Consider the following 16113-nt stretch of genomic DNA (forward strand, 5'->3'; position numbering starts at 1 on the left):
TTATAAGCGGCACTATTGCTTTGCACCACTGACCTTTCAGCCGTGCACGTCTTTTAAATGTCTAAAAATGGGGTTCTTCTCATATATAAGCAGGTCACACATAAATACACCACTTGCAGTGTAACACTCACTTGACTCAACCCGGCACCATAACATGTCAAATATTGTGCTCATCTCTTCTCCAATTCTCCAGAATAAAAACATCACCTTTCACAGAAAAGCAACTCTGTAGGTTAACACAGGTAAAGGGCAATGCTCCGCAATTTTTCTCTCAACAGCTGCCTTTTGAAATTGTGCAGTTCTTAAAAAGCCACCATGGATTCATAAAGAATAATGTTTGGTTTTGAAAAGGATCAGCCGTCTACTGCAAGGCTTTCAAGAATCTATTCACTCCAAATTACCTGCTCATCTGAAGTTGAAAGAAATGATGAGAAAATATAACCAGAAAAGTGTTAAAACTTTGGTAGTAATAAAATACAACTTTCATTAAAATTTTCCTTGCAGGTTTGCATGTAATGTAAAAAAAAATAGGCTTGAGAATGAAACAAAGGAACCACAAGAATACAAAAATCTTCACTCTTAAGAGACTGTAAACAGCAAGAGAATATTTTGGATATATATCTTTGAACAATTTTAGTACAGTATATTAAGTATAGACCACGTGATTTACTAGAGCTCACGTACTGCAACAATGATGGAAACTGAAACCGAAGCTTTCTGGTCCTGACTAAATACTGCATTATTCATCACCATGCCACATAAAGTTGATTTAGCTTTGACCAAAGACAAGAGTAAGCCTCATAATTACGATACTGCAATGAAAAATAAAAGCTAAACTGACTATTCACAAATCTGTCAGCACAAGTCTGATGTAAGTGAAGAAACCAGAGCTGGAGATATGAAGGAATCCATGGGACTTAGAGCATTAAAGTACTCTATCTACTCTAGAGAGAATACTTTACAAGATGAATGTTTAATTATTTCGAAACAAGCATGGCATTAGGCAAGTACTTTGTGCGTATTTGTTAAAGAGCTCTTCAGTTCAGCTACATCAAAGTGTACAAAAAACTGGCAATCTTTCCCTACATCCCTCAGCACTGTTTATGACTAATGCCCGAGTGACTCCGCAAAGATCTAATTCATCACCATAACTGAATGTCCTTCTCGTGTTACTATAAACTTTTTCATTACTCCCACTTTCCTCTTATCTTGTTCATTTCTGCCATGCCTTGAATGTCATATTTACAGTAAATATGGATGGATTTTTTTTTCAAGAGAAGAATATGCATCTGTGTTTTAAGAGCATATATTATAAAGCTGAAGAAATGTGGCAACTGTCATAAATTGGACATTTACGTTATCAGTATTGGTAGGGTATATTTTACAGAACTATTTAGTTGGATCTCTTTTTAGCTAAGATGGTTGCTGTGAATATTAAAAAGAAAACCAAGTTACCAAAAACACAATTTACAAACAAGAGAACGCATTTAATCCATCAAGCATATTTGATTAGCTAACCATTCAGTGTTCCCAATACCTCATTTAAATCCTTTTAAATGGTTGGGCTCTCTGCTTCACCTACTGTACATGATTTGGTAGTTGGTTGCAGATTTCCTCAAACGTTTGCGTGCAGAAGTGCTTCCTGTCTTCTGTTTTGAATGCACTTTCAATTCCCTTTAATTTCTGCAGTAATACTCTCAAAAGTTGTGTAATAGATTAAATGTGAAATGAAGTTAGATTCATTAGATAATGCAATTTACTGAATTGAAACTGCTCGAAACATGCACCTTTCTGGACTGCAACTTGGAAAAAATGGCTAATAATAATAAATATATTTTATTTATTTAATTTTGTAATGAAAGTTATTTTAGAATTAATAAAATATTTCATGATAGAACTTTGAAAAGAGAGTACCTTGCACATATCAGAGATGTGCGTCTTGCATTAAATGGTGACTGTAAATTGGCTCAGTATGAGTGAGTGTTAGAGAGCATAGTATGTACAGTATATGCCATATGATCCAGTGGCATCTGTCCAGGGCTATATTACTGCCTTGTTTGGAGTGTTACCCAGATAGAATCTGGCTCCCTCCAACCCTTGAATAGAAAACTCAAGTTTAGACAACAGATGGGTATTTTATTGCAAAGTTGAGGATTAAATGTTTTTTTCAAATTCCTGCATGTTTAAATTTACACAATGCATTTACACTTTATATTCAGTGCATCTTATGAATGCATAAACCCCACATCTGTGAATGTCAAGCAGAGTGTCCACTTAAATCCATTCTTTTAAGCTCCTTTATACATTTTTATTGACAAATATTTTTGCTTACACACATAATTTCCATACCTAAACAATTACTTCATTAATATTCCATTACATTGTACTGCAGGGTGTGTACAAGTAGTGAGTATGACTCACTAAGGGAGGCTGCACCAGACTGAGCTTAAGAACAAACATCTGTTAAATGAGGTTTTGGTGCTGCAGGCTACAAGGAAACCACTAAATAAGGACACTAGCTTGAATGCAAACAACAAAAACCTAAATACAAATGATTATTGATCTGTATTGTAGAGTGCAACAGAAGCAGCATTTAATAGGAATTCTGAGGTGTAAGAATAACAAAGAAAGTCATGCACAGCTACAAGTACCTGGGCCCTCACATAAACAACAAACTGGACTGGCCTGATAACACCGTGGTGCTGTACAAGAAGGGCCAGAGTAGACTGTCCTTGCTAAGGAGACTCAGGTCTTTTGATGTGCCCAGTGTGGTGTTCTACACTGCAGTGTCCTGGGGAAGCAACCTGAGCACAACAGAAGCACAATGCCTAAACAAACTTGTCAGGAAAGGCCCTGAACACACAGGTCAAAAAAAAAAAGAGGATGATGGCAAAATTGTATGCCATCATGAAAAATCCCCTCCATCCTGTCTAGAAGGCGCACTCTTAGAGCACTTTTAGCCACAGGCTTATTCCACAAAGGTGTCTTTTCTGTCCACTGCTATTAGGCAATTCAATGCTTCCACCTGATGTACTCCTTAATTTTATTTATTATTGATTAATTGATAGGCTTTGTTAATTGTCTTGTGAATCTGTATTCAGTATTTTTTTTTATAATTAATATATATATATATATATATATATATATATATATATATATATATATACAGTGAATCTGGAAAGTATTCACAGGGCATCACTTTTTCCACATTTTGTTATGTTACAGCCTTATTCCAAAATGGATTAAATTCATTTTTTTCCTCAGAACTCTACACACAACACCCCATAATGACAACGTAAAAAAAAGTTAACTTGAGGTTTTTGCAAATTTATTAAAAATAAAAAAACTGAGAAAACACATGTACATAAGTATTCACAGCCTTTGCTCAATACTTTGTCGATGCACCTTTGGCAGAAATTACAGCCTCAAGTCTTTTTGAATATGATGCCACAAGCTTGGCACACCTATCCTTGGCCTGTTTCACCCATTCCTCTTTGCAGCATCTCTCAAGCTCCATCAGCTTGGATCGGAAACGCTGGTGCACAGCCATTTTAAGATCTCTCCAGAGATGTTCAATCGGATTCAAGTCTGGGCTCTGGCTGGGCCACTCAAGGACATTCACAGAGTTGTCCTGAAGTCACTCCTTTGATATCTTGGCTGTGTGCTTAGGGTTGTTGTCCTGCTGAAAGATGAACTGTTGCCCCAGTCTGAAGTCAAGATCGCACTGGAGCAGGTTTTCATCCAGGATGTCTCTCTACATTGCTGCAGTCATCTTTCCCTTTATCCTGACTAGTCTGCCAGTTCCTGCCACTGAAAAACATCCCCACAGCATGATGCTGCCACCACCATGCTTAACTGTAGGGATGGTATTGGCCTGGTGATGAGCGGTTCCTGGTTTCCTCCAAATGTGATGCCTGCCATTCACACTAAAGAGTTCAATCTTTGTCTCATCAGACCAGAGAATTTTGTTTCTCATGGTCCAAGAGTCCTTCAGGTGCCTTTTGGCAAACTCCAGGCGGGCTGCCATGTGACTTTTACTAAGGAGTGGTTTCCGTCTGGCCACTCTACCATACAGGCCTGATTAGTGGATTGCTGCAGATATGGTTGTCTTTCTGGAAGGTTCTCCTCTCTTCACAGAGGACCTCTGGAGCTCTGACAGAGTGACCATCGGGTTCTTGGTCACCTCCCTGACTAAAGCCCTTCTCCCCCAATCGCTCAGTTTAGATGGCCGGCCAGCTCTAGGAAGAGTCCTGGTGGTTTCAAACTTCTTCCACTTACAGATATAGTGGCCACTGTGCTCATTGGGACCTTCAAAGCAGCAGAAATTTTTCTGTAACCTTCCCCAGATTTGTGCTTCGAGACAATCCTGTTTCGGAGGTCTACAGACAATTCCTTTGACTTCATGCTTGGTTTGTGCTCTGACATTAACTGTCAACTGTGGGACCTTATATAGACAGGTGTGTGCCTTTCAAAATCATGTCCAATCAACTGAATATACTACAGGTGGACTCCAATTAAGCTGCAGAAACATCTCAAGGATGATCAGGGGAAACAGGATGCACCTGAGCTCAATTTTGAGCTTCATGGCAAAGGCTGTGAATACTTATGTACAATTGTTTTCTCAATTTTTTTTTTTAATAAATTTGCAAAAATCTCAAGTAAACTTTTTTTCACATTGTCATTATGGGGTGTTGTGTGTAGAATTCTCAGGAAAAAAATGAATTTAATCCATTTTGGAATAAGGCTGTAACATAACAAAATGTGGAAAAAGTGATGTGCTGTGAATACTTTCCGGATGCACTGTATATATATGCACACACACACACACACACACACACACACACACACACACTAGGGGGTTCGCCCCCTGCTTGCTTTGCGTCTCTGCCGCTCGAGTTGTGAAGAGGCGGTTGAATGTACCCCAAGGAGACACGGTCGCTCCTACAAAACCCACTCTTAAACGGTGATACAATGGGAAACAAATACAGTTTTTTTCTTTTTAACCTCCTCTTTGCTGTTTCGAACATTTACAAGCCTGTACAGAATCTCTGCTACTCTTTGTCTTTTAATTCCGGCCCTGGGCATGGTTAAACCTTTTGGCACAAAGTGTCGTCTAACGGGACGCAACTTCTTGATATTTTTTAGTTAATAATTTAAAAACAGAATAAGAATCTGAATATCTGACAACATCACATTAAAGTTTGATAAATTCTGAAAAGAATGATACGAAACATATATGCAGGTTTTAAAATAAGCCAGATTTAAAGCATGACAAAAAATGTGACATAAAATCGTTGCACTTTTAGGCTTTTTCTTCACGTACTAGCTGTGTTACCCAGCTTCACCAGGGTGATGCCCTAATAGAATGTAGTTTTTTTAATGGTGATAATATTAGTACTTCAGTTTGCTGGAGTTGGTTAGTCTTACATCAGGTCTGCAAAACCTAAGTACAAACAGTGGGCTGAGGAGGACTTTGACAATAACTCCAAGCCACAGCGGATGTGGCAAGGCAATCGAGCAATCATGGATTATAAAAAGTGGAATGACACACACACGCCAGCCAACATCAATGCCAACGTAGTAGAGGAATTTAATGGTTTCTTTGCTTGGTTAGACAAAGACAATAACCAGCCTCTCATCAGCTTCAAACTGACAGAAGACTCGCAGCCTCTTGTTCTACAGACACACACAAAAGGTATGACGGGCACTCAATAATATCAACATAAGGAAAGCAGCAGGTCCTAATGGTGTGCAAGGACGTGTGCTCCAAGTCTGCACTGACTAACTAGCTGAGGTATTTACACACATATTCAACCTCTCTTTCCCCTTACGTATAGTCTCCTCATGACTGAAATCCACAACCATCATGCCAATTCCAAAAAAACGTAACGATAACCCGACTTTCATTGAATAGATACAAAAAGTTATGTGGGTAATGTGTAATAAGCTGTTTACTAATATGTGCAATAATAATATGTGCTGCTGTAAACTTGTGCAATAATAATCCATCCTGGTTACTTGAATATTTAACATACAGTATGATATCTTGATTACTCTGATATGATTACTCTATTTTTAGTTCTTATTTATAGTTATTTATTGTATTGTTAACTATCTGAACTATTTTCCATTTGGATTTTAAATGCACAGTGGAGTTGTCACAAAAGTACAATTTCGTTGTGTTATACAATGACAATAAAGTGCCTGAACTCGAACATGCTAAATAGAATTGCCCATGACTAAAACATTCCTGCTGTAGATCCATTTATGTGTTTCCTAGTGACTGACTGACTTGGGCTTCGGTTGATGATCAGTTCACAACACAATTTTACAAGAAGCTATATTCTTCAGTATTCAAAAATATAATAAGTTGAATAATGGGAACTTTGGATATTTATGTCCACTATGTTATACCCTATGCTAGTTGGGATAGATTCCAGCTTTCCTGAAAACCTGCTCAGAATAAAGAATGTTTAGAAACTGGATTGACGGATTACTGTTGTTATTATGTGCTAACCATTTTTGTTTACATAATTCACTCAAGCATTACTCTCTGTATTTTTCATCAGTTGTATGTTCAAGCTCTTTTTTCTTTTTGCAGTAGCCATAGCGAGACAAAAGTTGTCACACTGAATCATGTTTTATTTTAACTTATTACAAGAAACAATGGCATTTACAAGCTGCACATTTAGGCAACCCATGAAATTAAATGACTTTTTTGAATGTTAATATTATATACTAAAAAATATACACAGCATGATGAAATGCACCCTCCAAGCCTCCTTGAGGCAGGAGGCCAGAAATTGAATTAAGAGGTTTTGAGAATGGAATTACATGTAAAAAAGCAATGGAATATAAATCTATGCTTAATGTAACCTACCTGTAAAATACCAATGAACTGGTATTTCTTTGGCATAATAAGAATAATATAGGAGTACACCGCATTGTGAGTCAGATTAATGTTCACACCTAGATGGTGCTTGACAGGAAGCTTGCAGCATATAACACACAAATTCAGAACTTACAGTACTGTTACTGTCAAGTCAGTAAATATTATAATACAGTGCATGAGACAGAATATCAGCAATTATTTTATGTGTTGTCACAATCTCAGCAAGACAACACTGGTAAAGTGAATAAAGTTTCTTGACTATTAGCATAACAGATAGTGTATTCATTTCAGTATTTGGTGTATGTACTTTGAAGAATGAATTAAGTCACAAACAGCATCTTAATGTTGTGAATGACAAGTACAGGCAGTGTAGAGGCTAGCAACCTTTGGCGCCCAAGGTTAGGTGAAGGTGTAAATATCACAGTCTTATGTGGGAGTTTTTACAGTTATGTGCCACATGTGCAGTTTGGGAGGCTGGGTCCCTACGTGGTGTTACAAACGTGCACTGTATACTGTATATATTGTCCATCCCCTATCTCTTCTGAGCTGTGCTAGCGCTGTCAGTTACAGCTTATTTTCGGTATAAGGAATCCAACTCCTCCTGTATTTCTCTTTCCCTCCCTGGCAGCTGGACGTGAAGTGTGCAGTGAACCCACATCATCAATGACCCTTACTTCTACCACTTCAGAGGTCAGGCCACATACCATTCTGTCTCTTTGCCCATGTCACCACAACTCCATCTATTCTCTTATCTGTACACGCTATTGTCATGTGGTACTGTTGTGCTGGCAACGTTCAACTGGTAGAGTCTGAGCTGAGTGGAAAAAAGACAGAGTACCTTGAAATAGCCCACTAGCTATTGCATTATTATTGACAAATATCAATAAATAAAAAAGCATGTCAGCTAATTTTCTTTTTTCTACAATATCACCAAATTTCAATTAAATCAGACAAAGTGTTTTTGAGATTTATGGGTATTTAGTTTTTTTATTGTAGTGAAGATTTTTAAACTTAATACTAATAAATCATCCTGTCAAATTTATGCTTTTTAACTAAACACAAAATAGTGTTTTTGTTGATGAGCGGGTGAGTGAGTAAGTCAATCAACCAACTTAACTATATATATACAAAAAAAGAAACGTCCTCTGGCTTTCAACTGTTTTTACTTTCAGTAAACTTAATGTGTAAATATTTGTATGAACACTAAAAGAGGGGCGGCACGGTGGCGCAGTGGTAGCGCTGCTGCCTCGCAGTTAGGAGACCCGGGTTCACTTCCCGGGTCCTCCCTGCGTGGAGTTTGCATGTTCTCCCCGTGTCTGCGTGGGTTTCCTCCGGGCGCTCGGTTTCCTCCCACAATCCAAAGACATGCTGGTTAGGTGGATTGGCGATTCTAAATTGGCCCTAGTGTGTGCTTGGTGTGTGGGTGTGTTTGTGTGTGTCCTGCGGTGGGTTGGCACCCTGCCCAGGATTGGTTCCTGCCTTGTGCCCTGTGTTGGCTGGGATTGGCTCCAGCAGACCCCCGTGACCCTATTCGGATTCAGCGGGTTAGAAAATGGATGGATGGATGGATGGACACTAAAAGAGTCAACACCATAAGACATAAACTAAAAATGTTTCACAATGTGTCCCTGAATGAAGGGAGGCTCAAAATCAAAAGTACCAGTCAGTATCTGGTGTGGCCACTGCAGTGCATCTCCTCCTCATGGACTGGACCAGATTTGTCAGCTCTTGCTGTGAGATGTTACCCCACTCTTCCACCAAGACATTTCTGGGGGGAATGGCCCTAGCCCTCACCCTGCGATCCAACAGTCCTCCCGGGTCTGTCATAAAAGGGTCCGCACTCCCTTATCCAGATGAGTCAGAGCTGGGAGACAGAGGAGCAACGCTTGAGTGGAGGAGGGCAGTGCAGTAGGAAAAAACGTTTAAGGAGAGGAAACTGGTATTTTGTGTTTGTGGTGACATAGAAGAGAAGATTTGGTAACTAAATTAACATTTATTTGAACACGGGACTGTGTGTGTGTTCGTGTTGGGGTTTGGGCTCACTGATGCTTGGGTATCTATCACAATATATATATATATATATAGTGGAATATTTGGACCCGGACACAAACAGGCAGACACAGAATATCCCAAAACACAAGTGTTTATTTACAGGGCCACACCACAGTGCACAAAATAACCACAATAAAAGTTCATTTCGATCTCTCTTCTGCCACCTCCAACTCCTCACTCACAAGTTCCGTCCTCTTCCACCCAACTCCGGCTCTCAAGTGGAGTGAGGCGGCCTCTTTTATACAGCACCCAGAAGCTCCAGGTGCTCCCCAGTAAACATCCGGCAGCACTTGCGGGTGTGGCGGAAGTGCTGCAAGCGAGTTCAGCTCCTCTTCTGGCAGCACTTCTGGGTTTGGCAGAAGTGCTGCATACTCCAGGTCTGGAGCTGCCCAGGCATCCCTTGGAGGTGGTCATGTCGTTCTACAAGGTTGAGCTCCCCAGGTCCATGGCCACCATATAATCCAGGGTGGCTGCCCTCTTCCATTCCAGGGAAGACACTGCCTTTCACCCGGTTCTTCCCTTCTCGCAGCGTCCCAGTGGGGCAAGGTCCCTGGACGTCTGTCACACTTATATATATACAGTATATTATACTGTATATATATATATATATATATATATATATATATATATATATATATATATATATATATATATATATATATATATATATACACTGTATATGATTATCACATTATAAGGAAAAAAGGTAAGGGGTGAGATGTATTAGAAAGCAAGCGAACAGCAAGTTCTTGAAGATGATGTATTGGAAGCAAGAAAAAAGGTAAGGGGTGAGATGTATTAGAAAGCAAGCGAACAGCAAGTTCTTGAAGATGATGTATTGGAAGCATATAAAATGGGTAAGCTTAAGGACCTGAGTGACTGTGGCAGAGGCAAAACTGAAATGGCTAAACAACAGGGTCAGAGCATCTCCATAATTGCAGGTCTTGTGTAGTGTTACTTAATAAAATGTGGGTCAAGGAAGGACAACCAGTGAGCCAGCAACAGGGCCATGGCTGCCCAAGACTCATTGATTCATGTGGTAGTTGCAGACCAATGCCACCCCTTTATGGCAATGGTATTCCCTGATGGCAATGGCCTCTTTCAACAGGATAATGTGCCCTGACACACTGCAAAAATTGTTCAGAAATGTTTGGAGGAACATGACAAAAAGTTTAAAGTGTTATCTTGACCTCCAAATTCCCCAAATGTAAATCCAATAGAGCACCTGTGGGATGTGCTGGAAAAACAAGTCCAATCCATGAAGACACCACCTGGCAGCTTAAAAAAATGAAAGAGTATGTTGCTAACTACTCAGAGACAGCTACCACAGGACACCACTAGAGGTCTTGTGGAGTTCATGCCTCAATCTCAGCACTAGGGACACCTACACAACATTAGGCAGGAATTTTTAATGTTGTGGCTGACTAGTATGTGTGTGTGTGTTTATATATATATATTTATATCTGTTTTAGGATAAACCTGTTGCACCAGACACAGACATACAAGCAATAATAAACTACTAGTTTATAAAGATATTACTTTCATCCATCCCTGTACATTTCCATTACTTTTCAAATAATTATTTGGCTGTAGATCAAATAATTTATTTAGAAACAATTATTGTGGTCGACATATAAAGTAAATACATAACCTAAGTACAACAATTCAGTCTAATTACTACAGAAGAAGCCTTCTAGCTGGGAAGTGCAAGATAAATACTTCCTGCACTTGACAAAGATGTAATAAAATTTCATGGAACACAGCATCTGCTGCTGCCATGCAGACTTTTAAAATAACTTCTTCTGAAGAAAAGAGGAACTTTATTGTGGTATCCAGAGATCAGAAAGGGGGAGGGAAAAAACATTCAAACGTGCTGGAGTCTCAAGACAACAGACATTCCAAAACTGATTCCTCATGCTTCAAAACAGGAAAACAAAAGTAGATCCAAAACTTAAGCCACCCATTTATGTCTCATACACTTTATTGCAGATAAAATTTCAGTTAATCCTTGATATCACTTCCAAAAATAATGAAAAAGTTTCCAATTTTCCCATACGTTTCTGAGCCAGTAGGTAGTGCTCAGATTAAGAGCAGGAGTAAAGAAATGTTAAATGTTAAAATCATCTTATTTTAATATGATGTGTAATGCTGGAGATCAAAGCCACCTCCTTCACACTCTTAGAGGGTAGGAATTAAAGAAGCATAGGAATGACTGAAGACTCTTCGCAATGACCTCACCCAAACTTTATTTCTTCCTCAGAGAGAGCAAAGGATCACCCACCACAGACAATCACTGATTGGAAAAGGAAAAGGACTGCCTCAGACTGTACTGCAATGAGAAAAATGGCAGACAATCCAAATACCCCGTGGAGAGGGCAGAAAGACTCCCACAAGAAATGAGAGAACCAGAGAGAAACAGAGAAATGTCTGTAAAAGATACACATCCAAAATCTATGTAGTACCTGATAAGGTCAAAACAGTACAGAGTGTCAAATTCATCCTTAAACAGGCTATACTAAAAATGAACTTGAAGTCTCTACTCTTCTGCTGTTTACACTGCATTTAATCAGCCTCTGCTTTTTAAATTTACTTGCTTAAGATTCTGTTCGTTTAACTGCTTCTCAAACTAATAAAATTACTATCTTTGTCCCACTTAAGGTATCTGATCTGATATGTTGTCCTTGCACACACACAATTAATATGGATATCTTTTTCCATTTGCAAGTTTTGAATTCAACCATCCATTATCCAACCCACTATATCCTAACTACAGGGTCACGGGGGTCTGCTGGAGCCAATCCCAGCCAGCACAGGGAGCAAGGCAGGAACAAATCCCTGGGCAGGGCGCCAGCCCACCACAGGGCGCACACACCAGGGAGAATTTAGGACCACCAATGCACCTAACCTGCATGTCTTTGGACCGTGGGAGGAAACCGGAGCACTCGGTGGAAATCCATGCAGACACTGTGAGAACATGCAAACTCTACGCTGGGAGGGCCCGGGAAGTGAACCCAGGTCTCTGTACTGCGAGGCAGCAGCGCTACCATTGTGCCACCGTGCCATCCAAGTTTTGAATTCAATATTTCAAATGCAGGATTTACAGGTACTGTTGATTTACTCAATCTATGCAGCTAGAAATCTTTGATACTGGGCAACAACAATAGGGACAACATCATTAGCAAACAGAATCAGCTTCTGATTACAAATTTAGTTCCAATAAAAATGTATGCTCTCCAGTGACTGCATTCGAGACCCCTGGCCTATGTAAATGTAAGTATTTAATAGTTATTAGTGTAACTGGACACATCACCTGCCTTCTCTTCAGAGTCCAAAAGTATGTGCTAAGTAATCAGACTGTAAAATTATTTGTTATTATAATTTCAATATCAAACAAAATAAAAATGAAATGAGATTAGTTATGAAGTTGTAGCAGTAAGTGACTAAACACTAAGACATAATGTATAATATGCTAATTAATACTCAGTTCCTCTATGGTTTAATACATCGATAGTATCATATGCATGTGAAGTACACAGGAGACATTATTATGGTAAGAAATGACCCTTCTCCGTACAGTTGATGTAAATTAGCTGGCTTGCATCCACAACTCTCGGAAAATGTTCTGAAATTAAACCTCACATTCAAAATGCCACGCTTGTTGTCAATCTCCATAACCCAGCATAACTGAAATATAAATAGTCAGAGAGTAGGCATCCAGAAGTACGCATTAAATATAAACTGTAGGTTCCTCTTTCATGCATTTAAAAGGAGAGTGCTACACATCCCCATATCACAGACAGGACTGAACAATTCTAGCCTGCAATGCCTCAACTCTCCTAAAAATGACACTACTGTACTGTGCTGATGCAATAAACTGGCTATTCAGTAGGCACGGTAGGTTGAATTTTAGTCCTACTGCTTGAAAGCTAAAGGGAAATGGAGTTGAGTCACTGCTATTGTGAAGTTTCATGCATCTGAATGTGTATTTGTCCCATAGTCAAAAGCTGTGACTGTTCAGTTAACTGGTGACTTGAAGTTGGTCTGGAGCGAGAAAATGTGGGTGAATATTTGGTGGTACTCTGCAACAGACTGGCGCTAAATCCATGTATGTTTTGGTTCAAAACCTAAAACCCCAAAAAATAGGCATCTTTCACCATGACATGGAATATGTGGAGTCATGGATGAATGATTAATCATCTGAAAACATATAATTATGTGTAAAAATTAACCTAAGATCTTATTTTTAACAATGTGGTTCAGAAACAGTATTATATATAATTTATAACTAATATAAGGTGGAAGTACCTTTTATTCACACAGAGTGCACACATACACAAGGTAACTTTTTGGATTTTGAGTAATTTTTATTACAGTATACAATAAATACTACTAATAAATAATACAATAAATGGGACCTGCATTTTGTGCAAGTTCACACCAGGAACCTTAACTCTAAGTAAAAACTAACACACACACACAGAGCTTAGAGGTCTCCCCTTCTACTTTTTTTCACAATTCCAAGTTAGTTTTCATCCAAATCAAGTTATCTAAATTTTCGTTACTGAAGCTCCATCAATAAAATCTCTCAAAAGGCTTTCGATGGTGTTACAACTAGGTATATGCTTCAAAAGTATAGGTTACACATGCACTTATGAAATATAGGACGTTACCAGAGAAAGATGAAACAGACCAAAAAGTTAGGAAGTCGCCTACTGGGAAGAGAAAGATGAAAAAAAGCGGGGCATAGACAAACCACACTGAAGACAGCACTATCATGCTTAAACAGCTATTAACTAATATGCTCAACTGGCTATTTACAATGAAAAAATAGGAAATTAACGATTATTAATATTCAATTGATTATGATTATGCTGTTTACCTAAGCCAAAGTTTGCTATATGAGTTATTCTGTCATCAACTCACACTGGCTATTCTTGAGAAAATCTAACCCTAAAGAGACTAGTTGGGGAAACCTTTGCAATTTATTTTGTGTCTCTTGCTGCTGTTACAGTTTTCATTTATATAGTAACATGTTCATTTTAATTAAAATGACTGCAAGGAGCTTTCCCCCAATATATCATTTTAACTCCTGTAAATGTGGCATAACGGTGGTATTTGATGACAATTACTGCACTTAACTTGCAAGTTTCTGTATCACATCAGATGTCTATCATAGTTTCACTACATCTTATTCTGTCTATTACACTCCAAATCAAAAGTGCATCAAATAGCTTAACTTACTTGGAATAACTGGCCACTATTTTTATCCACTTAGAAAGTTAAACCTGCTTTAGAGTGTCTCTCTCCCAAGAGAGTTAACTAAAATAAAAATAGGCCAGGATTTTGAAGAATGATGCACACTATGTGAATGCCCTCTAATTCTTGTAGTCTGCCTTGACAGCATTTTTAACTCAGTGAATTGCTTGGCCCATTTTGGTTTTTAATGCAGTCTTTGAAAAACTTGTAAAAGGTTATTGGAATTTCAAGAAATAGAAAAATGGTATATGATTTTATAATTTAGCTGTAAGATGCCCCCTGTCTGAAATTATGCATAGTTAAAATTGACCTTAAAGATCTTAAAGTCTTATCTTAAAATGAATGTTCTTTAATCTATGACAGCTAATTGTGTCCCTTAGACAGACACTGATAATGCATTTCCTTAATAACCTTGCACTCTCTCTCTCTGCTGTTTTCTTATCTTTGATATTTAGATTTCTTCTTCTTTGGTTTCTGCCCTTCCCTTTTGACGTTCTTTTTTTACTGATGCTGCTCTAGGTATCTTATATGTAGTCCTTGCAAAACTAAGATTAATTCATTCACCTTGTTTAGCACATTTTAGTCGCCTGCCTCGTCTTTTTCATGGTGTTTGATGTGAAAGGTGTTATATGCACTTTTTTTAAATGACACTTTACACAGATATACATTAGATCTCAAAAGTAATACTTGCTTTTCAAGGTGCTCCATGAGCAGCTGGAGCATTTGTCTGTTTTTTTCTGGAAGTCGATGAACAAGGCTATGAATCTCAGCAATCCTTGCTTCTGGGTTATCAAGTTCTGAGAAATTAAGATGAAAATCCACCTTGAGAAAAGATTCACAATTTTGTTTTGCAATTTCATGATATAAAACTACAAAATCATCAAGAAAATAAGAGAAAGAAAAACAATGTCATTAAGTTAATCTTAAATAACGATACTTATGCACTGCATTTGTGGTTTAACAAGAATTGGAAACATTTATTTTTCTACTGATGAACGACATATTTGCTAATACCATGTGATAAATGTCTATAATTACCACTCTTGATGTGTTCCTGGGTTGATGTTAAATGCCAATTTGAATGTGTTAACTAGCAATAAACAGAAAATATCTGCAAAAGCCCCTCTAGGTACACTCACAAAATCATGTATCTTGATGACCTGCCAAACACTAAACTGCAAAATCATTTCAAAAGAAACAAACATCTCCAATAAAAAAACTGCCTAAAGCTAGTAAAGATGCACAAACGTTTGTTCTGTAGTAGCCATGCTTTGAAGGCCCTGTGAATTTCTGAATAACAGTCTTTGTTTGAAAAAAAAATGTATCTTGTTAAAGATCTTCTTGTTTTTCAAGTAGAAGTCCTGTAAAAGCAACAAAACTTCATATACCTCACTCTGAAAAATATAAGCACCATGACCTTTCAAAGTTAGCTTGTCTAGTAGTTCAATGTGAGTGGGAGCATAGGTTTGATGGAATTGAAAACATGTACAAATGTTATTACGAGGGATATCCAGAAAAAGAGGTTACAACAGCTGTTAAAAATGAATATATTTCAACCAAATTTACAGGGTATGTTTTAAATTTTTTATGTGTTTATTTCTCAACATAATCTGCGTCAACTTTGATGTACTTCTTCAGCCTGGGCACCAGCTTTTTTATACCCTCGTCGAATACGCTCCGCTCCACCTCCGAAAGCCACTTCTCCACTGTCTCCTTCACCTCCTCATCGTTGGAAAAACATTTCCCACCCAAGAATTCTTACAGTTTGGTTTCCACAAGCTGATGATGGATCTCGGCCACGGATTCGCGACACAAAGTGAGGAACTTGATGACCGAACGAATCTCACATCGTCGGTAGGTGGAGCAGACGGCCTCAGCAGAGGTTGACGAACTCGCTTGCTGTGATGACATTT

General features: G+C 38.4%; 1 protein-coding gene across 7 annotated transcripts in view; it reads right to left on the reverse strand.

Moving 5' to 3' along the window:
- LOC120543278 (rho GTPase-activating protein 26-like) overlaps positions 1-16113 on the reverse strand; it is a 250835-nt gene that overhangs the window by 62773 nt on the left and 171949 nt on the right. For all 7 annotated transcript variants that reach the window (XM_039776307.1, XM_039776305.1, XM_039776310.1 and 4 more), the window contains exon 17: positions 14892-14997. In XM_039776307.1, coding sequence (XP_039632241.1) covers positions 14892-14997 — 106 coding nt within the window. The remainder of the gene's footprint in view (positions 1-14891; positions 14998-16113) is intronic.

Source organism: Polypterus senegalus, chromosome 13, assembly GCF_016835505.1.
Source record: "Polypterus senegalus isolate Bchr_013 chromosome 13, ASM1683550v1, whole genome shotgun sequence".
NCBI lineage: Eukaryota > Metazoa > Chordata > Cladistia > Polypteriformes > Polypteridae > Polypterus > Polypterus senegalus.